At 48.4% G+C, this 25,827-nt stretch overlaps 1 protein-coding gene across 4 annotated transcripts in view; it reads left to right on the top strand.

Moving 5' to 3' along the window:
- ITGA9 (integrin subunit alpha 9) overlaps window positions 1-25,827 on the top strand; it is a 362,074-nt gene that overhangs the window by 330,132 nt on the left and 6,115 nt on the right. For 2 of the 4 annotated variants that reach the window (XM_023260750.2, XM_023260753.2), the window contains one exon: window positions 10,011-14,484. The exons of the other annotated variants lie outside the window; for them this stretch is intronic. In XM_023260750.2, coding sequence (XP_023116518.1) covers window positions 10,011-10,109 — 99 coding nt within the window. In that variant the 3' untranslated portion in view covers window positions 10,110-14,484. Of the gene's footprint in view, window positions 1-10,010; window positions 14,485-25,827 lie in introns of those variants that run through there. 4 annotated transcript variants of the gene reach the window in all.

Raw genomic sequence — 25,827 nt, 5'->3', positions numbered from 1 at the left:
TGACCCCCCCGTTCCCTCAGTAAAACGGAGACCGCAACCTCTAACTTGAGGTTAGAGGGAGGATGCAGGCAAAATGCTTAGCACCGAGCCGAACGCGCGGAAGCACCCGAGAGAAGTCAGAGGACATTTCGCAAAGGAGGCGTCATCCAAGCCTGACCTTGGATGTGGTTTGAGTTCTCCAGGCAGGGAAGGGCAGGTGGATATTCCCTAAGGAGGAAGAGGAGGTGAGAATGGGAGCCGCGTGCGAGGTATGTCACGGGCAAGCAGTGGCCCACAGTAAGATGGCCGACCCCGACTCTCTGAAAGCGCCCACCACCCAGGGGAAAGGGGAAAGGGGGGAGGGGTGGGTCTGTGGACAGAGCAGTGGCATGGCCAGAGCTGTCTCGGGAGAGAGATCTGGGGACAGTACGGGGGCTAGGGCGGTGGCCACGGATGGAGGACAGGAGAGCCAATTAGAGCGGGATCTGGTGGCCGGTTGAACTGGGGAGGTCAGGAAGGAAGACAGTCCCTCACTGATTTCACTAGACAGTGGATGGTTTCCCTTGGTGAGAGTAAGGAAGGTGCGATTTGAATTCATTCCGGAAGAGAGGCAGCTCGGGGTGAGGCATTCTGAGTGTGCGGGGCCTACAGGAGACTAGACTGGGCGTGAACCACTCCCAGGCCCCCTCACCCAGCAGGCGGAAGGTCTACAGAAGGACATCCCCGTCACCTCACCGGCCCGGCCCGCTTTCCCTTCCGTTTCCTACCTCAGGCATCACCAAGGCCCTTCTTGTCAATTGCCAAAAAAAAAGCCCAGAAATCCATTCACAGCCACTTCAGCAAGAATTGTAAGGACGCAAAAGTACACATAGGCCCCAAAGGAGATGTGTGCATCCAGACCCAGAAAGTGTCCAGAAACCAAGCCAGATAACCCCCTCTCTCCCTCCCTTTGTCCCCCGCAGCCCCTCGCCGCTGCCCCTCTACACTCCTGCATCCTGTTCTCCCCGAGCTGACCTGCCTCTCCACACTTCTCTGCACACGGGGAAAAACGGGTGCCCCCCGCTGCTCCTGAGGGGTACATCTCAGTGACTTCTAGCCCCAGACACAGACTGATCGGCCACCTCTGACGCCCAGCTCTGGGAGAGAATGTCCACCGCTGTGGCTGGAGGCAGGGAGCTGGCAGGGAGGGAATTTGGCTCAGCTTGGGTCCCATGTGCCCCACTGATCCCAGCAGCTAAGACTCGGGAAGAAGAAAGATTCAAGACGGCACTTTGGGAGGCGGGGTGGGGGTTGGGGCGACTCTCATAAAAGAAGGAAGTTAGGCATTCGTCCCTTTAGGGTTTCATGGTTTCCTGAGGTGCCGTTGCTCAAACTGTGGGCTTTTATATCGTACCTTTTAGCCGCTGCTGCGTAACACACTGCCCCCAAATTGAGGCGCATTGTATCTTATAAATGTGTGGGGCGGGAATCCAGGAAGGGTTTGCCTGGGTGATTCTTCTGCTCCCCGTGACACTGAGTGGGGTCACTCAGTGGCATTTCCCTGGCGGCCAGGCTGGTCTGAGGAGTCTAAGACAGCTTAGTCACATTGCTGGCACCTTGGTGAGGATGCCTGGGGGGCCGGACTCGGCTGAGCCCCTCTTTCTCTCCACGTAGACTTAGAGCCTCCCCGGGGTGGGGTCTGACTTCTTACGTGGTGGCTGAGGCCCCAAGAGAGCATGGCGGAAGCTGCTCGTTCCCTTAAAGGCTGGCCCAGAACTGGCGTGGTATCATTCCACCATACTCGGTTGGCCAAAGCAGTCACCTGGCAGCCCAGATTCAAGGGAGGGGAAATAGACGCCACATCTTCATGGGAGGGGGGGCCGCCTTTCATCTGCACGTTCATGATGTTCAGAACTAGGGGCAAACGTTCAATCGTTTCTTCAAAAGTCACGATTGTTTTCAAGTAGATGAGACCTCGCCTCTCTTCCATGGTGTCAGGGGGAAAATCATGATTGAGCTCCTTTGGGGAAAAGGGAGTAAAAGTAAATCTTGGTGCAGCATTCATGAATGCACTCGGCATTCAGAGTGGGTAATCTCTTCAGGCAAAGCTACAATGCAGGAAGGAGGTTGACAGAGGAAGTTTAAGAAAAATATCGTTTTTCTTTTTTCCTTTTAGAGAGAACACGTGCGTGTGCATGTGCATGAGTGGGGGAGGGGCAGAGGGAGACAGAGAATCTTCTTTTTTTAATATAATTTATTGTCAGATTGGCTCCCATACAATGCCCAGTGCTCATCCCAACAAGTGTCCTCCTCAATGCCCATCAGGCACTTTCCCCTCCCCCCCACCCCCCATCAACCCTCAGTTTGTTCTCAGTATTTAAGAGTCTCTTATGGTTTGCCTCCCTCCCTCTCTGTTACTTTTTTTTTCCCCTTCCCCTCCCCCATGGTCTTCTGTTAAGTTTCTCAAGATCCACATATGAGTGAAAACATATGGTATCTGTCTTTTTCTGACTGACTTATTTCACTTAGCATAATACCCTCCAGTTCCATCCACATCACTGCAAATGGCAAGATTTCATTCTTCGGAGAGAGAATCTTAAGCAGGCTCCATGCTAAGCAAGGATCCCACAGGGCTCGATCCCACAACCCTGGGATCATGACCTGAACCGAAATCAAGAATCAGACACTCAACTGACTGAGCCACCCAGGTGCCCCAATATCTTCTTTCTTAAACAGCTAACTAAATATGATGACTTTCTAGGAGGTTGAAAATGGCAAACGAAATGTAGGATTATTGTGATGATCTATTGACTCCTAAAACTTCACCTACAGACCTCTTGTCAACTGTGATTCCTAAGTCTATAACCTCAGAATGATGCCTTATATACAGTGAATTGAGATCTGATATCGTATGGACAGTCCAGTGCCTAGAAGTCTGTTGATTAGTTGGACTAAAAGCCAGCCTAATATGTAACTTCCATGGGAGGTCTTAATGGTTTGGGCTTATTGCCACAGTTTGTATATATTCCCCTCTGTTTCTGTCAAGGGGAAAGCCACTGAGTGGTCCCCAGTTGCTACTGCTGACCAGGAGGTGCCTCCCTGGGGCCTTTGAAGACAGGTAGGCGGCGTTCAGGTCCTCTGCCTTGAGGAGCCACATCTCTTGAAGTTCCCTTTCGAGTGGCTCCTGACATGGCTCCCTGCGGTCGTTGGCCGTTGCCTCGAGCCGATGTGCCAAAAATGGCCGTTCCCCACAATGTGCCACGTAAACACAAATCGTAGCGTGGTCGGGAGACGGAACGAAGCAGGTGGCTGTGCTGATGTATTCGTTGTGCCACACGGGCCTGCGGGTCAGCACGCTTCACACTTGAAAGATGGCTAGTCCCTTCACTCAGCAGACAGTGTTGGGTCCCTACCAGGCGACAGACTCTGGGCAAAAGGACAGCGGTAGACAGAAGAGGCCTTAGTCAGTCTGGAAGACCTCTGGGAAATGCGGTTAAGTAAGTGACCAGAGATGGTGGCTGAGCCACGTACACACACCCGAGCAGGACTTGGCCGGGCCAAGCTTGTGCCACCAGCTCCTGGGCCCTCCCGCGTGTCCCTGTGGGGCCACTGACGTGCCCATCATCCACTGTTGCTCTAAAAGAAACCCCTTACAGGTCAGCAGATGGCCTGTTCCGGAGCGGGGCTCCAGACCCCCCTCCGCCCCCCACCCCCACCACTGGCCTCCTCCTCTGGGCAGACCCGGGGCCTTCCCGAAGGTCCCCCCCACCACTGCACCTCAGGCGCTCTCCTGCTTGGCAGCCCCAGGCCCTGACTCCAGTACCAAATCCACAGTGAGGGCCCTGAGCTAACCAGCCCCTTCTTCAGATACTGAAATGGATCCTCATCAGCTTTGCCAAAGCTGGGATGTTAGCAGACGCCGAGGGCCATAATTTAAACTGTGCGTGTCAGGATTACGGTAGCCTGCCAAACCACCATGCAGGAAGAAAACTTTGAAACGTGAGACTCTTTTTAAGGGAGAAAAATCCAAATGAGTTCCCTCCCCTCTCCCTTAGCTCCTGCCCGGGCCTCGTGCCTCTCCAAGACACTCACAAAGGCCTGTTTACGGAAGAAAGCGTGGTTGCTCAGAGCTACGGTAGGGAGAACCGCTTGGTGTGGGACTCGGGCACGTTAAGAAGCGCCTTCAGCTCCTTAAGCCAGCCTCTGAGTCAGGTGGCAAGCGAGTGAGGCCGCCAGGAGGCTCTCCCTTTAGGAGAAGAAGCCGCGTCTAGGGCCCCCCGCTTCTCTCTCCCTCCCACCCCCTCCCCTGGGCAGTTGGCCAGAAGCCACAGGCCGCCCCTCCCCTCGGTGGAGGAGAAACCCTCTGCCTCCTCCTCTCCCGTGTTCAAGGAACCGTCCCCTCCCTCCTCTTTGCCCCTTTTGCCAGGCGAGATGACCAGCAGCGAGGGAAGCGCCACGCCCCTGCCAGCCCTGCGGCCAGCCCCTTCCCACGATGGCCGGGACCCCCGGCTCCCCTCTCCCAAGCACCGGGCAGGCGGGCTGCTCCCCGCCCTCAGCTGGGCCCGCTCCAAGAGCCTGCCGCTTTCGAGCTGGCGTTGGGTCCGTGGTTTTTATTTGAGAGCGTTACTTCTGACCTCAAGCAGAATCCCTGAGAAAAAGAAATCTGTGAAAGGGCTCAGAGAACGCGCAGGGTTTGGCGGCCCCTCCGGGGGTCGTTGGCCTTATCGCCTTCCCTCCAACCAGGCCCATCCTTGCCTCGCCTCCGGAGAAGGAACGCACGGCTCCACGCGCACGTGTGCGAACACACACAACCACCGACACCCTTCACGCTGCCTCAATTAAAACCATGTGCCAGGGACACTCAGTGGGGACTTATTTATGCTTGGAAGTAAATATTGGGCTGATGTTGCCCTGCCGACATCTCCAGACAGAGACGTGCTGTGTAAATAGTCGGGTAACCGGAGAGACCGTAAACATGAGGCCCCGAGCTAGTCCAAAGAAGGAGTGTGTCCGAGGTCCTTGGAACGGCTTCCCGGGAGGTAACCCACAGGCCGGGGGAGGAGGGGGTGCGGATCTCACAAGAGCACAGATGCTGTGGAGTTGTGCAGTCCAGTCCCTCACTCACCCCAAATCGGGCTGGGAAGGAAGAGGCTGGTGCAGACCCCAAAACTCGGTCGGGCCTTCTTCTCTCTTCCTAGGCCTCGAGCCTCCCACAACACCTCCCTGATGAGGGCTATCCTGAGGAAACCTGCCGTTTCCCTAGTTGTTTTCGGGTAGGTTTTTGATAGAGGGTTGTATCGGAAAATTGTGAGAGTCTGTCAGGAGGGCTCAGGGCGATGTTCTTTGGGGCTGCGGGCTGCCATCAATCAGGGCCGGTGCGGACAAAAGCCAGAAAGCAAGCTGACGCCTCTGTCTGCAGCTGAGCAAGGCTTGGCTTGAGTCCTCCTCGAGGGTTTCCGTGAACGTTTCCTCCGCTGCAGACAGAACTGTTTTAAACACGGCCTTCTGCCCTTCTAGTGGCAATGCAAGCCCTTGGAAGGTTCCGGAAAAAAAAAAGTGCAGGACAACATTGACTCCACTGGATGGGAATGGACTGTGGGGCTGCTGAGGGTCCAGCTTCGACTCATTATGAATCATCCCCCAGGGGGCTCAGCTGGCAGCCAAAGCAGGTTTGCCCAGCACTTCTCAGACGTCTCCCCCAGAGTAACCAGAGCCAGAGGAGGTGCCTAAGGGGGCCTGCTGCCAGAGAAATGTCTTTGAAGTCTCAATTTATCTTCGTTTTAAGAATTTTATAACTCCTTGTGTGTATCCATCCTGTAGCATAAACTTTGAAAACGCAGTTTTCCCAAAATTTCCAAAACCTCCTGGAAAACGATCGCCACCGGACGAGGGCTCCGTGTCTTGGGCCGCCTTCGCGTGAACCCTGGGTGTATGCAGCCGTGTGCCCCCCAGGCTGCAGCCCCGGGGTTGCGTTGGGAACCCGCCGAGGTCTGAGAATGCCATCGGTGTGTTAGAGCCAGGAAATGACCTCACCTGTGGCCCAGGAGATAGGTGGCCGGAGCACGAGCAGTCAGCAGGACTCGGGGCTCCCCCTGTCGCGTCTCTCCCGTACACGTCTTCCGAGAAGGTCCTATGGCAATGGGCAGACCTGGTGTGACACAGGCGTCGGGGGACCACTGCTCGGTAAATTCAGAGCCTGGGCTTTGGGTTCTGTATCAAAAGCCACAGCGAGGCTCTAAACGGCCCAAAGCTGATATTCTCTTTTTCTGAAACGGAGTTAGCTTTAGTTGTGTAAAAAACAATATTAGTTCGACAGAGAGCCACCACTCACCTTTGTGCAAACTAGCAAACAGAGCCCCTTCGTCCAGAAACTGTACTCCCATCCTTTAGAAAATTCAGGAAACCTGCGGATTTTGTTGAGGGGCAGTGGGGGGAAAGACACTCTACTGCCATCTGCTGGAAAATAGTTGTAATAAATGGACATGTCCGTGATATCCACGGCGTGAGGGGCACTGCCCCCTTCATACAGTGCACAGCCTGCACCACTGTACCCAACTTCCTAGCCGTGAGAGTGGACTGAGTTTTAAGAAATGGTCTTTGGGCTGCATCGAAGAAGGGCAAACACCAGTGGCCAGCTCTAGCCTTCCGTCTAAGAGGCCACGCCCGGGTTGTGTCGGACACAGAGCTCTTGAGACCCCGTGGTGTTGCAGTGGGGCATAGAGTTTGCAAGGCTCTTTTGTTTCTGAGAGTGGCGTGACAGCCGTCCCGGGGGTGGGGAGGGATTCTTAGGACTAAAGCTGACACCACTCCACTTGAGAGAAAAGAGCTTGCTTCTGGATGCCCGCAGGAGATGATGGTGCTGTCACCTCGTTGGTAACAAGTATGACACTTAAACATGGGCACAAGGGAGCTCCATGTGACCGTGCATCTGGCTGCTCTAGATCCTTGCTAGATTGCTTGCACACTCTGTTTTAAATCCTTATGCTAGCACAGCTATGAGAAAGTGAGCCGACTTTTGTGCCGCTTGGAGATGAGCAAGAAAAGTCTGTTCAGCAGGACAAGGCAGGGCGCTGCTCCTTCGGTCTAGAACCCTACCAGCTGCCCCTGCCTCTCTTCCTGCGAGGAAGACTTTCAGTAAGTCAGACAGAAAACACGGGGTGCTGTATCGCTTGACTCAGGCTGCGTGACAAACCATCCCGAAGTTTAATGGCTTAAAAGCAGCAAACGTCTGTCTAGCTCACAAGTCTGTGGGTCGGGCTGAGCTTAACAGGGGGGTTCTCTGGTCTCGGGTAGACTCGTGTCTGCGCCTGCAGGCAGTTGGGGGCTGGCCGGTCTTCGGGGGCCTCACTGAGCGCACTCGCATCTAGACCAAACTCGTGGAGGCTGGGCAGGGTTCTGGGAAGTGCGAGAGGCCTCTTGAGGCCCACGTGGGGTACCGACACGGCTTCGCCTCCACTGCATCCGGTTTGCAGAACAAGTCACAGTGCAGAGTCAAGGGGTGGGAGCCAGCCCCCTCCTCATGATGGGAACGCCCACAGAGTCACGTGGTAAGGGGCCTGGACGCGGGGGACGCAGGATTGTGGGTGTTTCTGCAGTTACTGCCAGGTACAGGTGATATGCTAAGCTCCGGAGACAAAATGCACAAACCCTGCCTTCAAGGAGTCCTCAGACTTAAGACAAACGCGAAGGATAATGAGGGAGCCGTTGAAATTCCGCCTGACTAGAGATGAGCTACTTATCTGGAATTGAAAGCGAGTAATCTGGGATTAGTGAAGCATTGCACCATCAGCAGGCAGAGTTCTGTGCTAAGGAACCTTATTTCCATCTTACATCCAGCCTTACTCTCGTGATTATGTCCTCCTTAGCACAGAAGGTGCTCATGACATATTTGCCCAGTCAACCACATCTTTATCTTAACGGTATTTCAAGCAGTAACTCCTGAGACATTTCCAGTAAGTCTTGGGTTGCTCTCCTGACCTTCTGCAGGCGTGCTTTGAGGGCCTTGACAACGGCCTTTTTCCGGAACATCCAGACCAAGCCCTGATTCCACATTCCTTGCAGAGGGGAGAAGGTGATAGGGACTTAAGGAGAGGAAAATGTGTGTGGGCAGGGGGTGGAGGGGAGTGCCAGAAAGTGGGGTCCTGGCAGACGTAGTCTTATGCCGAGAAGAAACTTCCAGGGCCGAAAACACTAGGAACTCAGTGTCCACAACACTGGCCGTGCGGATTGACACTCAGAGCTGCAAACGCTTGGCAGTTGTTTTAAGAAAGCTTCTTCCCCGTCATTCAACCTGCATCAGCCCCTTCACTGACTGCACTCCGAGTGCGCTCCCAGGATTCCCCTGGCAGCCCGGAGAGGCCAATCAGCCCCTTCTCTGGGGCGAGGAATTCCGACCGTCGGATGACTGAGGACGCTCGGCTCACAGGGAAGGAGTATGAGGACGAATGGACAGATAGAGAAGTGGGCGTGCCCGTGAGAGCTGGGCTGGCCTGATGACTCGCTCGGGTGCAGGTTTCAGATTCGCTTCTGGCGACACACTGCAGAAGTTCCTGGTCGTGAGCGCTTTCGAACGTGGCCACGGGGGTCACAAGCTCATGACGGTGCGGAACCACAAGCCTGCAGGACAGCAGGCTCACCGACAGCAGACTGAACGCGTGAGGCCGTTTGAATTCCTCCATTCGAGGGGATTGAAACGGGCATTTGAGGGCGGGTCATTGATTTGCAAGGTGACGGCAGGAAACCCCGATCAGAGCAGGAAAGTGAGAGAGCAAAAGAGAAGGAGGCCCACCAAGACGTGGTAAGTAAGGCTGGTTACCGCTTCGGGCAAGTTCCACCGGGGAACTCTGGTAGGTCGTGCACCTGAGGGTTGTCACAGCCAAGAAGAGGGGGTGTTGGAGTACCCCGCTCCAGCTGGCCACGTTTAAGGGCAGAGGCAGGGAGGGATGTCTGACGTCAGAAACAGCGGCCACGAATGCTGGCGACAAAGGACAAGACGTGCCGGGTCTCTCCGAGCATGGGAGAAGGTCAGCTCCCATGCTTAATGTCTGTGATGCCTGTGCGAGAAAACCCAGAAACTCGTCTTGCCGGATGTGACGTCAGAGGGGAAGGTCTTTCCAGAACTGAGCTGAAGGAAACTGCCATCCCGGATCCGGGGAGATGCCAGTTTTCGGAGAGTTCACACTGCTGGGTGTGGGGCAGGTACTGCATGTTTTGTAGGTTTGAGAGAAAGATCTAGAGGAACAGCAAGGTAGAATGCCGACTGACGGACGCTTTTCAAAGCCTGTTCTGTGAGAGCAGTATTTAGCAATTCCCCCACGATGGCTGATGTCTCCCCGGATAACAATAGGTTTATCAAAAGCCAAATGAGCTCAGGAAATGTCAAGTCCCTGAGTTTCTTAGATCCTTTACTAAGGGTTATTACATCCTTGACTTTCTACTGTGCATTACATACGTCTTAAAGGAAGAGGGGCGCCTGGATGGCTCAGTCGGCTAAGCGTCCAGCTGCGGCTCGGGTGATGGTCTCGCCATCCATGAGTTCGAGCCCCACGTCAGGCTCTGTGCTGCCTGCTCAGAGCCTGGAGCCCACTTGGGATTCTGTGACCCCCTCTCTCTTTTCCCCTCTCCTGCTCGTGCTCTGTCTCGCTCTGTCTCTCAAAAATATATATTAAAAAAAAATTTTTTTTAAGGAAGAAAGAAGGCAGCATCTCCCAAACTCATTTGACTGTGAATTTTATTCGCAAATCACTATTTTACTCCCAAATGCCTTTGAATGACTCTCGGTAACTAGTGTTCGCCAGCACACCGTTCGAAAACACTTCACCAAAAGCACTTTATAAGGAACAGTCGTGAGAGAACTTGCAGAAAGTCCGTGCATTTTGAAAAGTGGCTCCACGATAATGCTCTTCCTCAATCGGTCTAATCTGAGGGGCTTTCCAAGCCTTCCCAGGTCTGTGAGTCCCGGACTTTTTCTCCTCCTCCCCCAGGCTGCCCTGGGACCGAAAGGGCTGATTCTGCAGCATTCTAACCCGGCTTCTCCTCTCTCTGCCTTCTAGATGGGCTTCTTTCGCCGAAGGTACAAAGAAATTATCGAAGCCGAGAAAAACCGGAAAGAGAATGAAGACAGCTGGGACTGGGTCCAGAAAAACCAGTGACCTGCCACACCCGTCACGTGACCCAATCGGCCGCCTGTCGTCCTTGATCTTCGTATCTTCCATATTTGGAAGAAAGAATCTTCTCCAGATTTTTCGGAGGCCCCACTGATGCTGTTCTCTTCCTCGTTTTTTTGTCAAGCCCAGGAGCCACCCTGAGGCAGCCGCTCTGGCCAGGTCACATGACTGGAGCCACCACCTGTTTCTTCTTAAAGGTGAACTCCGAACTTGGGAAAGCAAGCTACAGAGGTGAACGATATTTATGGATGCAACGTGCGTGGTCAACCCTCAGGGGAAAACTGTTACCTAAAAGTATTTTTATAAATATAAGCCTTTTATATACTGATTATGTCTTTATATTTGTATCGATGTTTTATTATTTCTATTAAATAGTTATATAATTCACTCAAGCACTGATCTCCGGGCTGAAATCTTGGAAGTACGTGTGCATTCATACAAATCTGATCGTACTTTGGGACTTGCTGTTAAAAAGAGACGTGCACATAACATAATCTGAGGAGACCTCGTGTGAGCCACGAAGCAGACGGCACCACACGTATACTGGTTGAGGTCAGACCCCTAAGACAATTCGCATCTTGGTTGCCTGGAGTCGTTTGAAATAATGTGCTAAAGAACTCTAAGCGGTTTTTCATACATACCTTGCATCGGAAGGCTTCCAACAGGACTTTGGATGGAAAAACCTGCCCCTAGCACAAGTCTGCTCGGCATCACCTATACGGACATCACACCCTCCTTCCACTTGGATTCATGGACGAGAGCTTGGAGCAAGGCCATTGGGTCACCTGGCAAACCTCAGTAAGGCATCGCATCCTGGACGTCATGCATCCGAGTCCGCTCGCCACGAGGACTAAATCAGTGCCCAGCAAGCAAAGACTTGTGTCAGAATGCTGTGATGTGTTGCCTTTTCGTGGTAATTTGAGGTCAGAGGTCTCCGCTTCCCCTCCCACGCTTGCTGCCCCAGCTGATGGCCATTGCAGATTCCTTCCCAGAGATGACCATTCAACCTGTCCTTAGTTTTTAAAACAGCGTCTTAAGGGAGGTTCCCCGAAAGCAGACTCCAGTACAAAGATTTGCCTGCAAGTAACCGAATAAGGTGGTGTTCTGCCCGTAGGAGACGGCAGTAAGGGGGTGAGGGAAGCAGGACAGGGAAGGGGAGGAAGCCAGGCAAGGGTGCCATTTCAGAGGACATCCCGAGGAGGGTAGCTTCAGCCTGATCCTGCAGGGAGCTCTGGAGGGTAAGTTATGTCCCAGAGACGCCCCAACCCGGGGCAAGGGAGCTGATCTTTCAGATTCTTGGGCGCAGGGGAGCTATAAATTTCCCACTCTCAGCTCCGGCTGGCAGAACGGCTCCGACAGCCCAGAGGCAGTCCTCTGCACGAGAGCTGCAAATGCACCCCCAGCCCGGGGAGGCATCCAGAAATGATGTGAAAAAGAATGCGCTGGGACCTGGGCGCAGCGCTGGCACTTCCCTGCCCGCTGCGCGCCTGAATGCTGAGTTGCTGCCCTCGGTTCCAGTCTCCCTGTTTGCCGGTTGGTGTTTATCATCAGCCGCGCTGTGCCGCCTGGTTTTGAGTGCAATGTGATTTTCTAGAAGGGCAATGAGATGATGCGTGTAGTGTGCCCAGCACAGCGCCTGGACCGCAGGGGACACTCAGTAACTGGCCGCAGCCCTGGCCGCGGTCGCCACAAACCTTCTGATGAGAGAAAAAACGCGCGGCTGAGAACAGGGTCTGACAAAGAGTCCTTAATGGCTTATTACAGCCCGCTGGAGCCCCAGGAGCATAAAAGATGTTAGCAAATGGGACCGAAAGAAGAAACAAGACGGGGGATCTTTCTCGTAGGGCCTTGTCTACTGGAAGCTAACATGTCGGGGGGGTCTGTGAACAACGTTGCAAAGACGCAGAACTCCAGAGGAGACAGGCTTTTCCACGCACATACTTGGCTAATACCTGGAAAGATAGCAAAGTTCAGGCAAAATCATGAGGATGCCGGACAGTTGTGAACCTGGCATGGAACAGAAGCGTCTTTTCGTTTCTTATTATGCAGTTGACTCTGATGCAGAAAGACAATGAACGTATCATGTGTCCCTTCCTGGTGAATCTGGGAATAGATGACAAGGCCAGAGGGTCAATGGCATGAACTAGGCTGATCTTAGAATGAAGGCGGGGATGTTGCTTCTGACAGGGATGGAGGCAGAGGTAGCTACCGGGCAGAGGCAGTCAAAGACACCAGTTGTCAGAGTTCCACCGTGAGTTGTATCAAAAGTAGTGAGGGCAGTTTTGAGGGGGTCTTGGTCACTCGCTTAAAGGACACCTTTAAGCTGTGCATCAGGAGCTGCGTTAAGTGCTGGGGCTTCCCCAGAGAACTCCGCAGCACATTCTGCCTGGAGAGCCAAACCCTCCCGCCAGAGGCAGACGGAGAGTCTCCTCTATGAGACCCCATGTGCGGCTTTCCCTCAGTGGACTTTTGCTCGTAGTATCATGCCGTCCTTTAATAAGCCATTGAAGATTGTTAGGCGGTAGGCCTGGGTCAGCTCCCTCAGCGGCTTTGGACAAACGCATTTACAGCCTGTAACCAGCTCCCTTACGAGGGGTCCAGACGCACTGGTGGCCACGTAGAGGATGACTCCTCCTGTTCCTGTGGACGGTCTCGGAGCCAGGATCTGTTTGCCCCTGGTCGATTCTGAACGGCAGACCCACATGGGCAGTCATAGGCTCAGGAGATCACTAAGACTTCATAAGGCAGCCACTCCAGGAATCTGTCTGGAGAAGGACGGTGCCTCTTGCACGTCTGATGGTGCTGAGTAGCAGGTGGGGCGACAGCAGGAAGTTAGCTGCTTGACACGGTGATAAAGAAGCCCAGCCCACCATGAGCCCTCTCAATAGGCTCTCAGGGGAAGCAGGCAGGGTGAATGGCATCTGTACACCTTCTCCAGAATATTCTTTTGAAAGTCCACAGTGCATTCCGGTTTCGAACCCTCCTGCTTCTGTGGGTTCACTGTGGAGTCCTATCAGATATCCTCTTACACAGCATTAGTTCAATCTGCTTCGGCTTTTAGTTATGTACTCAGTATGGTTTTAACTGACGGGAAGATTGAGACACTTTTTAAATATGAAAAAGGACCTTTGTAAAAATCGAAAATAATGCCCGCTTTTCAAGAATGGTTGACTTATGCTCCGTTGATATGGGACTCATGAGTTGGGGACATCCCCAGAGTGAGTCCTAGACCTGTTCCCAAGAAAAGACCACAAGGTTTAGGAATAAGGAGATACTAGAAGAAGGGGGCGGGTCCATTGGCTTGATGCTGACTGACAGGCACACGTCAAGAATCCGCTCTCTCAGTCAGCTGGTACCAGCATCAGCATCACCAGGAGTATTCTCACGCTTGGTGAATGTTGTAGAAAATCCACTAGAAAGTCGTCTTCCACCCAGTCACGCATAGCCTACCATCTTTGAGCCAAAGGCGAGGGAGTTAAGAACAAACAGAAAACCAGCAGGCCTCCCAGGAATACCTGGGACCTGTTTTCAATGCAGAAGTATAGTAGATCCCCCAAGTGATACATGTGCTGTGGGCTACCTGTTAAAACCCTAGCAGAGTCCTTTGTTTTAAAGGCTGTTCCGCTACTTTTCTTCTTGGAAAAGACAGTGTGGCCAGGGGAATGCAGTTACACATAGGTTACATATGAAATGTGCATCTGGTGAAACCCACATGCACCTGACCCAGACTTCCGGGAATGTAGAGGCACTGCAAAGGATTGTTATGTCAGGGAAATGGCCCTTTAGCAGACAAAAGGCAGAAAGTGAGTGTCATTTCAGAAGTGCTCCGACGTACAGGGGTCTAAGCAATGTGTCGTTCTGCTATGTGGAGCAGTGGTGCACACAGCGGATAATATTTTCTGAAACAAAGAATGGCTGAAGGGAAGATACAGATGCCACCAGGGCCAAGATGAACCTACTAGAATGTCTTCCGATTTTCAGCACATTGGGATAATGAACAAATTTCCCACATGGTGCAATGCTTTATAGCACAATGGTCTAGATTTCAGACTTTGTTGTTGTTGTTGTTGTTGTTGTTGTTGTTTTTCCTAATGTGCACGGTGTGACGGGCAGAGTGAGTTTAAAAGCTTTAAGAGTGATTAATTGCATGGCAGACACCCACGCTAACTTCACTTCCAGAACTTGACTGATGCATCCATGTACATTTACGTTGAGGAATTTTGGTGGGAGGGGTGTTCCTCCTCCCAAAGTCATTAAAAGTGTATTAAAGTTTATGCAGTCACTTCTAATTCACTTGCACTGTTAGGGGAATGCAGGTTTACAAAAATACATGTTTGGAATAAAAAATGGCTGCAAATGATTCAGGAGTTTGGTCTGTAATTTCTTTGCTGGTGAAGAACTTGAACCCTTTTAGGGTGTTGAAGATGCAGTTTGAATGTAATACGTCATGAGCGTTAAAGAGAACATGCAGGTCTATCTAATCGTGCATGAACAACCCCCTCCATGTGGCCGAACTGTCCCCGACCCTTGGCCTCCATTCCGTAGTCACCACTTTCTCTGTGCGTCACCCACCTGCCCAGGGCCACACCTGGGACTTTGATCTGAAGACAAACGTGCCCAAATTAAATGGAGTGGATTCCTTGTTGTTAGTAGACTGCTTCCACTAGTCACCAAGCATTTCCCCGGAAGCTTTCTGGTAGCATCCTTACACGTTTACAAACATCGTGTTCTCTTACATTTGTAATCTCCATCTGTCTAGTTACGTCCCTGTTCTTATCTCAAATGCTGTTCACTTCTGTGTGTTTCTCTTTTTTCCCTGGATGAGACCAACAAAGATCTATTTTGCCAGTGCTTTCAAGAATAAGCCTTTGGCCATACCGATCAAACCGATTGAGTTTTGTTTTCTATCTCATTCATTACTGGCTTTATACTTATTAAAAGTTATTACAGTGCCCCGTTGTTAAAATTCATGCACAAACACACCACACAGTATAGAAGAAGGGTATGAGAAGACACACACCAAAAATGGTTACCTTTAGGTAGATGGGAATGTCAGTGTTTTAGCTTTGTGTTTTGTTTTGTTTTTCCTTGCCTGAGGTTTAGTGTAGTTCCAGGCATTTTTTAGCTTGTATTTCTTTTGCAACAATGAGGCATATGCAAATTATTTTTTAAATAAAATCACATCTGGGAGAATATGAATTGCTAAGCCAAAAGAGATCTCAAATTGCAAGTCCAGAAAGGAAGAGCTTTGTTTGCACTGATGAGTCTGACTCTGAGGACAATGGTCCAGTGAGTAATTTCAAGCTTTCTAATTCCAGATACTTCCTGGCTTAACAAGAACTCCCGCCATCACTAAGACTAATTAAATACATTTCTCTAAGGTTACCCAACCTGTTTCCTTAAGCCAGGAAGAGGTCTGGACAAACTCAAAGGAATCAAAAGACACAACGCTAAGAGGAAGAAAATCACCAGTTAGCAACGTCAGGCCCCCTTCGATCAGGAGTTTTCCAGTCTGCCAGATTACGTCTGGTCCTTATAGACTGTCTGTTCATCAGGTTACTGTGCTTGGTAATCGAATTAATGTAAGTACTTACTTAGAGCCCCGCCTACGCTATGAAACCAGTTGGCAGCTATCCATCAGCAAAGGCGCCTGACCCTGAGATCACGTCCATTCATTCTACGTACACGTCCAACTGAAGTGTGTTTAACAAGGTATCTCTGACTCTGTGCTGAAATCTGAAGCTGTGCCATCTGGGCTTGCTACCAAAGCCCTGCTTTGCCTCAAAGTCGGACCCAGATCATTTTATACTTTATTTGATGTGACTCTTCCATAATTGAAAAGGATCCTAAAAATTAAAACAAATCTCATCAAAGGTACAACCACTCGCCAAACAGATGAAAAAGCAGGGGGCATTTTGAAAGTATTTCCAGGAAACCTTTCTTCTAAGAAATGACAGATTAAGAGAAGTGAAATTATCTCCAAATCGACATCTATTCAGAACCCACCTTATCAGTTAGGAGACTCTCTGGCTCCATATAATAGAAAAAATCCAAAATGACAACGTTTTATTTTTTTTTTAATTTTTTTTTCAATGTTTATTTATTTTTTTGGGACAGAGAGAGACAGAGCATGAACGGGGGAGGGGCAGAGAGAGAGGGAGACACAGAATCGGAAACAGGCTCCAGGCTCTGAGCCATCAGCCCAGAGCCCGACGCGGGGCTCGAACTCACGGACCACGAGATCGTGACCTGGTTGAAGTCGGACGCTTAACCAACTGCGCCACCCAGGCGCCCCCAAAATGACAACGTTTTAAACACGATAGAAGTGTGTTCCTCTCTCACTTAAGACGAGGTCTGAGTCATCAAGATCTCATATAGCAGCTTCGTGGATCATCAGCACATCAGCTCCTATCTTTCGAGGCATGTGGTTTACATCCTTAAAGTTGTTTCCTGGTTCCAGATGGCTACCAAGGAACCAACCACCATGACAATATTCCAGGCCAACAGTAGGGGAGGAGGATAAAATGCCACATGCCTCCTCCCTTCTCACTAGCCTTGCCAGAAGTCCCATACAACACTAACCAGAAATTTGTCATAAAAATCCACCCGCCCGCAAAGGAGGATGGGGAGTGGATTGTTAAGGTCTAAGAGGAGTGCACATGTTGAAGGTAACTACATCGCCACACCCACCATGTGTAAGATACTCAGAATGTAAGTGTCCTAAACCCTAAGTGTGTAGGGCTGGATGTAAGCAAAGGGAAAGGCTTTATTTGGGGTCAGGGTGGGAATCTCAGGTACACAGAGTTGGTTAATCAAATTCACGTCCACGCAAAGCCTTTTCTCGTTTTGTGTCATTTTTCTCCTTTATCCACCCGGCTCCGTCCCCACTTACATTTCCCCCTCTTCCCGAGGCACCAAGTCTAGTGAATGGAGTACATGTCCTTGGAAATGCACATAGTATTATTTTTTTAAGTTTATTTATTTTTATATATTTTTTTCATTATGAAATTTATTGTCAAATTGGTTTCCATACAACACCCAGTGCTCATCCCAACAGGTGCCCTCCTCAATACCCATCACCCACCCACCCCTCCCTCCCACCCCCCATAAACCCTCAGTTTGTTCTCAGTTTTTAGGAGTCTCTTATGTTTTGGCTCCCTCCCTCTCTAACCATTTTTTCCTTCCCCTCCCCCATGGTCTTCTGTTAAGTTTCTCAGGTTCCACATAGGAGTGAAAACATATGGAATCTGTCCTTCTCTGTATGACTTATTTCACTTAGCATAACACTCTCTGGTTCTATCCACGTTGCTACAAAAGGCCAGATTTCATTCTTTCTCATTGCCAAGTAGGATTCCACTGTGTATATAAACCACAATTTCTTTATCCGTTCGTCAGTTGATGGACATTTAGGCTCTTTCCATAATTTGGCTATTGTTGAGAGTGCTGCTGTAAACATTGGGGTACAAGTACCCCTATGCATCAGTACTCCTGTATCCCTTGGGTAAATTCCTAGCAGTGCTATTGCTGGGTCATAGGGTAGGTCTATTTTTAATTTTTTGAGGAACCTCCACACTATTTATTTATTTTTAGAGAGCGCACGCACACGGGGGCGGGGAAGGGGCAGAGAGAAAAATCCCAGAGGCTCCGCACAGAGCCCAACATGGGGCTATGGGCCTCAATCTCAAGAACCATTAGATTATGGTTCTCATAATTAAGACCCGACCCCAAATCAAGAGCCAGACACTTAACTGACTGAGCCATCCAGGTGCCCCTCATTTCCCTGATTTCTTTAGTTTGTAACAAGAAGTTTATACCTCTTAGTCCCTTTTGTCTGTTTCAGCACCACTTCCCCCATCTACTTCCCCTCTGGCAACCGCCAGTTTGTTCTCTGTATTTAAGAGTCTGTTGTTTGTCGATTTGTTTTGTTTTTAGATTCTACAGGTAAGTGAAATCATAAAGTATATGTCTTTCTCTGTCTGATTTGTATCACCAGCATAATACTCTCTAGGTCCATCCATGTTGTTGCAAATGGCAGAATCTCATTCTTGTTTATGGCTGAGTGATATTCCATTATATCTATATCTATATATCTCTATCACCTCTTCTTGGTAACTCATCATGGATGAATGCTTGGATTGTTTCCCTGTATTTGCTGTTGTAAATAACGCTACAATGAGCATAGGCATGCGTGTAGCTTTTCCAGTTAGTGTTTTCGTTTTCTCTGGGTAAATACCCAGCGGTGAAAGTACTGGTTCACAGGGTAATCTTATTTTTAATTTACTGAGGAACCTCTGTACTGCTTTCCACGGTGGTTGTACCAATTTGCATCCTCACCAATGGTGCATGAGTGTTCGTACTCAATGACGAAAAACTCAGATCCCTCTGTTCCCTCCTTAGTCCCTGCAAGGTTAGCTCCTTAGCCTGGGGGCTTGCAACATGAGAATAACAACAGAAACTGCAAACTCCAAGGACAGTGAATAGTAGTGAATAGCTTTCTTGAAGGATCCTGTATTTTCAGGACAAGAGATAGCTCTAAGATGCTATACATTCATCATTAAAACATTTAGTGACTCCTTACACAACAGAAATACAGACTATTGCCCAGGCTCTTCTGAGGAATGATGACCATCCATGGACTCTCCATGTAAGACTTCCCCAGGATATTTGTAATATCAAATATCTAAGATGCTCTCATTGCCATGTCCAAAACTGTTGACAGATGACGTGTGGAATGTACAGTGTAGGGATGTGTTTGAGAAGATGAGCTATTGATTTAAGCAGATCATGGGCCAACACCCAGCAGGAGAGAAAAGGAGCAGAGGACCATACCCACCGGGGCCCTGAGAGACAGGGGACTTGCAGAAGAGAGCCCTGGTTATTGGTGGGGCAGTACCCCGCCCCCTGCCCGCCAAACTACCACTACCCCACCACGTCCCAGAACCTTGCCTAAGGGAACTTAGGAAGAAAATAAGTTCACCTAGGACCCCCAGGGCAGATGGACACAGGGAATAATGCAGCTGCATATACTCATGACCATCCCCAAAGAGGGGATTCAGGAACATCTGGTTGAGTGATTCTGGCTGAATTATAGATACTTGCATATGGTGTCATTATGGCTTTGTCTACCCACTCATTAGCAGCAAGCTCTGGCCCATATCAGTTACCTCTAGAATTTGAATCTTCGAACTGTTACCTGTTCTGGACATCACTCATTATGGAAGTTTTTTCCTCAGCAGTCCTGAAATTACATTCTTCCAGTTTCTGTTAAACACTCCATTTGATGGAACGTTCACGTGATTTCCCCACCCAACTGGTCAGCACTCCCTGAACCTTGCGAGCTCCCTCTTTTTCCCCAGCCCTCCCAGCCATCTATCCCAAGCCTCCTTTTTTTTTTTTTTGCTTTAAAAAAAAATCATCATGAAATACACATAATATATATTTTACCATCTTAACCATTTGTAATGGTATTAAGCACATTCAAATTGTTGTTGTACAGGCACCACCACCATTCATCCCCATAACTCTTTCCGTTTTGTTAAACTGAAACTCTCTACCTGTTAAGCAAGTCCCATTCTCCCCTCTCCCCAACCCCTGCCAACCAACCTTCTATTTCCTGTTTCTATGATTTTGACTCTTCTAAGTACCTCATGTAAGTAGAATCCTACAGCGTTTGTCTTTTGGTGACTGGCATATTTCACTTAGCATAATGTCGTCAAGGCCCATCTATGTGGTAGCATATTGCAGAGTTTTCTTTCTTCTTAAAGCTGAATAATATTCCATTGTATATACATCCCACATTTGGCTCATCCATTCACTGGCCAACAGAGTGCTTAGGTTGCTTCCACCTTTTGACTACTGTGAGGAATGCTGCTGTGAACATGGGTGCACAAATACCTCTTCAAGACCCTGCCCTCAATTCTTGTGGGTGTATACTCAGAAATGGGATTGCTAGGTGATATGGTTAATTCTATTTTTAAGTATTTGAGGAACCACCATATTGTTTTCCATACCGCCGCACCATTTATGCTCCCAAATATGCACGGGGGTTCCAATTTGTCCACATCCTCACCAACACTTGTTTTCTGGGTTTTGTTGTTCGTTTGTTTTTTCACAGTAGCCATCCTAATGCGTATATGGCAGTATCTCATTGTAGGTTTGACTTAACGTTTCCCTAACAATTTGTAACGTGGAACGCCTTTTCATGTGCTTGTTGGCCATTTGTATATCTTCTGTGGAATAATGCCCACTCAAACTCTTTGCCCATTTTTGAATTGGGTTGTTTGCTGTTGTTGTTGCTGCTGAGTTTTAGAAGTTCTCTATTTATTCCGGGTATAAACTGCTTATCAGATATGTGATTTGCAAATATTTTTTTCCGTTCTGTGGGTTTCCTTTTTACTCTGTGGACAATGTCTTTTGAAGCACGAAATGTTTAAGTTTTTGTAGAGTCCAATGTTAATAGAGTCCAAATTGTCTATTTTTTCTTTTGTTACCTGTCCCTTTAGTGTTGTGTTCAAGAAATCATTGCCAAATGCCATGTTGAGACACTTTTGTCCTGTGTTTTCTTTTAAGAGTTTTTTTTTTTAATGTTTACTTATTTTTGAGGGAGAGAGACAGAGTGCAAGCAGGGGAAGGGCAGAGAGAGAGGGTGACACAGAATCCGAAGCAGGCTCCAAGCTCTGAGCTGTCAGCACAGATCCTGATGTGGGGCTTGAACTCAAGAACCATGAGATCATTACCTGAACTGAAGTCAGACGCTTAACCGACTGAGCCACCCAGGTGCGCCTCTTCTAAGAGTTTCATTGCTTTAGGTCCTTCCTCCATTTTGAATTAATTTGGGTATGTGCTGTGCGGTATGGGTCCACCTTCATTCTTTGCCTGTGGATATCCAGTTGCCCCAGGCCCATTTGTTGAAAAGACTGTCTTTCCCCTCCATTGAATGGTCTTGGCATCCTCGTCACAAATCATTTGATCATATGTGTGAGAGTTCATTCCCGGGTCTCTATTCTATCCCATTGGTCTATTTGTTCTTCCCACTGTCTCCCCAACCCTCCCCACCATCTGTCCTAAGCCTCCCTTAAAAAAAAAAAAGTTCTATTTTGTCTCCATGACAGCACTCAAAGCATATGAAAAGAGCTGCTGTATAACCTACAAAATTTCTCTTTCCTGCATAAAGAAATCTCCAGTTCCTAAGACTATTTTTATGACAGTTTCCACATCCTGCACCATCTCTGACATAGAAGAAACTGCCACCCTGTAATGAAGCCACCCCTCAACTTTCCCTCCTTGCTCTGAGTTGCCAGTATAGAACTAAATTCAGTAACTAGAATTTTTCCACGTTTAATTTGCAGTATTGCCATCCTGTTGACTCATAAGAAGGTTGTGGGCAACTCGTTGGTATTTTTTAATCCACTGCTACAAAAGAAAAAAAGAAATATCTTCCCTATGCCATTTGTCTTAATTCTGGGAGATATTTCAGGAAAGTGCAAACATGATTACAACAAATGCCTGGACATCTACCACCATGGTGTCGTGTTTGCTTCAATTATTTTGTCGAGTCATTGGGGTTGTTTTTTTTTTTTTAACTTTTGGGGGAAATAATGATAGACTCAGGCAGTTGAAAAATAGTACAAAGAAGTCCTGTGTACCCTTCACCCAGCTTTCCCCAGTGGTAACATCTAGCATAACTATAATACATACAATATCAAAAAAGAGAAATGTATGCTGATACGATCTACAGATCATATTCGGATTTCATCCCTTTTTATCTACATGCACGTGTGTGTGTGTGTGTGTGTGTGTGTGAGATCTGTAGCTTTCAGCAATTTGATCAGCCATAGAGACACACATAACCACTACCACAATCAAGATTAATCACCACATTATTTTGTACGCCTGAAACTGATATAATGTTATATGTCAATTTTAACTCAATTAAAAATGTTTTGCGAAGATTAATCACCACAAAAGGACTCCTTCATGCTACCCCTCCCCAACCGTCCCTTACCCCTGACAACCATTAATCTGTCTCCACATCTTCTAGAAGATGTTTTCTAAATGGAATCATAGCGTGCATAACCTTCTTCTTTCTTTCCACTTGTACATTCTAGGCAGATTTGTTTCTATTCACAGAAACTGTTCCTTTTTCTTTCCTCTGAAGAAATACTCACTTCACATATGTGTCTTCCATACAAATGTCCATGTGTGGAAAACCTTCTTCAGCCATGTGGGGAGAGTGGGAGAAGGGAGATTCCCAATTTCACATTTGGTAGTTACTTTCCACAGTGGTAACACTTGTTTTCTGGTATTAGCCTATAGACACATTATATGGTTTCAGTAGGCTTTTATTTATTTATTTATTTATTTATTTATTTATTTATTTTACTGGACCAAGCTCTACCCATATCTCAGAGAAAACTGAGATATTCCAAAAACTGGAATAGTTTCCAAAGGCTGAAGTGGAAAACAGTCTGTTAGCAGGTGTTTGCAAATACTCTGTTGACACTGTGTAGACAAATTTGACTTTGGCAAACATTGTGCCGATTGGGGATGACTTACCTGACCAGGATCAGAGAAACAAAAATGTTTGAACTTCTTTTTTTTTATTTTTTAACGTTTATTCATTTTTGAGAGACAGAGCATGAGCATGAGCAGAGGAGGGGCAGAGAGAGAGGGAGTCACAGAATCCGAAGTGGGCTCCAGGCTCTGAGCTGTCAGCACAGAGCCCGACATGGGGCTCGAGCTCATGGACCGCGAGATCATGACCCGAGCCGAAGTCGGACACAACCGACTGAGCCACCCAGGCGCCCCGCTTCCCTCATTTTTAAAAAAAAAAATTTTGATGTATGTTGAGAGAGAGAGAGGGAGAGAGAGTAGGGGAGGGACAGAGAGAGAGGGAGACACAGAATCGGAAGCAGGCTCCAGGCTCTGAGCCGTCAGCACAGAGCCCGACGCGGGGCTCGAACCCACAGACCGTGAGATCATGACCTGAGCTGAAGTCAGACGCTTAACTGACTGAGCCACCCAGGTGCCCCTGAACGTCTTTTAATTTTGTTTAAAAAAATAAAAAAGATAACCTAACCCTCAAGATTAGCTATTTTTCATTTAGGGTCATTTCCTTGAGATCCATCCAAGTTGTTTACATATATCAGTAGTTTGTAGCTCATTTCAGTAATTGTGGGTGGTATGGGCATACCGTGGCTTATTTGACCCTTCACCCGCTAAAGAGCACGTGGGTTGTTTCCAGTTTGGAACTATGACAAATAATGATGTAGCACGACATTTGTATTCGGGTTTTTGTAGCACGTAAGTTTTCATTTCTCTGTGATAAATGCCTAAAAGTGTAATTACTCAATTGGGTGGTAAGAGTATATGTAGTTTTATAAGAAACTGCCAAATTGGCTTCCAGCAGTCGTTTCCTCGTACATTCCCATAGCCGCGTAGGAAAGAGGCAGTTTCTCTACATTCTCTCCAGTATTTGGTATTACCATCATTGTTTATGTTAGCTGGCTAACAGGTGCAGTATCTCACTGTGGCTTTTATTTGCATTTCCCTAACAGGTAGTGATGCCAGGCGCCCCGTATATCCTCTTTGGTGAAACCTCTCTCCGTGTCTTTTGCCCATTTTTAAATAATTTTTGATGTTTATTTACTTTTGGTGGCGGGGGGGGGGGGCGGGGAGCGGGCAGAGAGCAAGGGAGACCCAGAATCCGAAGCAGGCTCCAGGCTCTGAGCCGTCAGCACGGAGCCCGACGCGGGGCTCGAACTCACGAACCATGAGATCGTGACCTGAGTCGAAGTCAGGCACCCAACCGACTGAACCACCCAGGCGCCCCTCTTTTGCCCATTTTTGAATTGGTCTGTGTCACATGTTGCTGCGGAGTTTGGACAGTTCTTTATACATTTTAGATAGTAGTCCTTTGTTACATATGTGGTTTGGAAATATTTTCTCCCAGTCTGTAATTTATCCATTTATCATTTCCTTTATGGATCATGTTTTTGGTGTCATAGTCTAAGGACTCTTCACCTCACCTGAGGTTGTGGATATTTCCTTCTGCTTTTTTTTTTTTTCCTGAAAGTTTTCGAGCTTTGCCTTTTCCAGAATGTCACATGGCTGGAAGCATACAGGATGTGGTCTTTTCAGGCTGGCTTCTCTCACTTGGTGAAAAGCATTGATGTTTCCTCCACGTCTTTTCATGGCTCGGTAGCTCATTTGCTTTTAGCACTGAATAATATTTCATTTGTTCTGGATGCAGCACAGTTTATATATGCATTCATCTACCGAAAGACATCTCGGTTGCTCGCAAGTTGTAGCCGTTTTGAATGGAGTTGCTCAGATGTCTGGGTGCAGGTGTTTGCGTGGACTTAAGTTTTCAGCTCACTTGAGGAAATGCCCCGGAGCGCAACTGCAGGATCGTATGGTAAGGGTGTGTACAATTTTGTAGGGAACTGCCGAACTCTTCCCAAGTGCCTGCACCGTTCCGCATTCCCACCAGCAGTGGACGACAGAGTGAGGCCGGCCACACTGAACAAGTCAGGAGGCTCTGGAGATGTGGCTTCCTCAAGAAATCAGTGCTGAAGGACACCTAACGTGTTTGGTCGTCAGGAAGGGAGATATAAACAGGCTGAGCAAAGTTCGGGGATGAATTCGTGAGCAGTACAGAGAAAACTAAGTAAAAGGGAAAATAAAGAGAGACAATTCTTAACTTCAGGGAAAACGAAAGTTGAACAGAAAAGGGAAACAGATGCATCTAGCCTCAACCCCTGCTCCCCACTTTCATGGTCGCTGAAGAAACTACTGATAGTCACAGCTCCCACTGTAAAACATACAGTATCAGCCTAGAAGTTTCTTGTGAGTTTGGGTATAGAAATAGGTCTCGGGGTCTCCCAGGCTAACACCGCACCCCTTGGCAAACTACGAGAAGGCTGTATAACTATGGTTACTCACAATAACCATATAGATGATCATACAGATAATCATATCAAAAAAGGGTATTACTCATAACATAAAACAAAAGGGTTTTCCTGTTGTGGTAGCAGAGAAGTCTTCCCTAAGGAAGAAATGATTGAGAAGGAGAAATAACCAGGTGGAGAAGGAGGGGAAAGCATTCGAGGCAGAGGGAACGGCATGTGCAAAGGTCCAGTGGCAGGTGCAAACTTAGATTATTCAGGAACCTGTGCAGAGCCCAGTGTCCAGACAGGAGGAGCCAAGAGATACAGGTTTGTAGTGAGGCACGGGAAGCAGGCACACTGCTAGCAGGTGGCTGGAAGGAAGCTTCTGCCTATTTGGAAGCTTCCAGGGAAGCTTTTTTGAGGCACAGCTCACCCTCAAAAGTCTGAATTAACTGGGTGAAAATCAAATAATCTGGCTCCCGGCTGGCCCCCTGCTGGTCAGGACAAGTCAGGACTGCCTTTCTCACGACTGCTTCAGAGACTTGCGGATATTTTTGGTATTTATGGTAGCAGAACATTTAACTTCCTAAAACGTCAGTAAAGTAGTGCTGAGGGGCAACATGAAAAAAGAAATTAAGTTATGCAATTAGTGGGAATAATGGGGAAAGAAATCAAGCAGCTTTTAAAAGAACAAAAAAAAACCCCTTCAACCGTAAACTTATAAAGGCAATTTTTTTGCATATTAATTTTATTTTTTTTAATTTACATCCAAGTTAGTTAGCATATAGTGCAACAATGATTTCAGGAGTAGATTC

Source organism: Felis catus, chromosome C2 (genome assembly GCF_018350175.1).
Source record: "Felis catus isolate Fca126 chromosome C2, F.catus_Fca126_mat1.0, whole genome shotgun sequence".
Classification (NCBI taxonomy): domain Eukaryota; kingdom Metazoa; phylum Chordata; class Mammalia; order Carnivora; family Felidae; genus Felis; species Felis catus.
The sequence above is the reverse complement of the archived record's forward strand: the minus strand, read 5'-3'. Positions and strand labels throughout refer to the sequence as shown.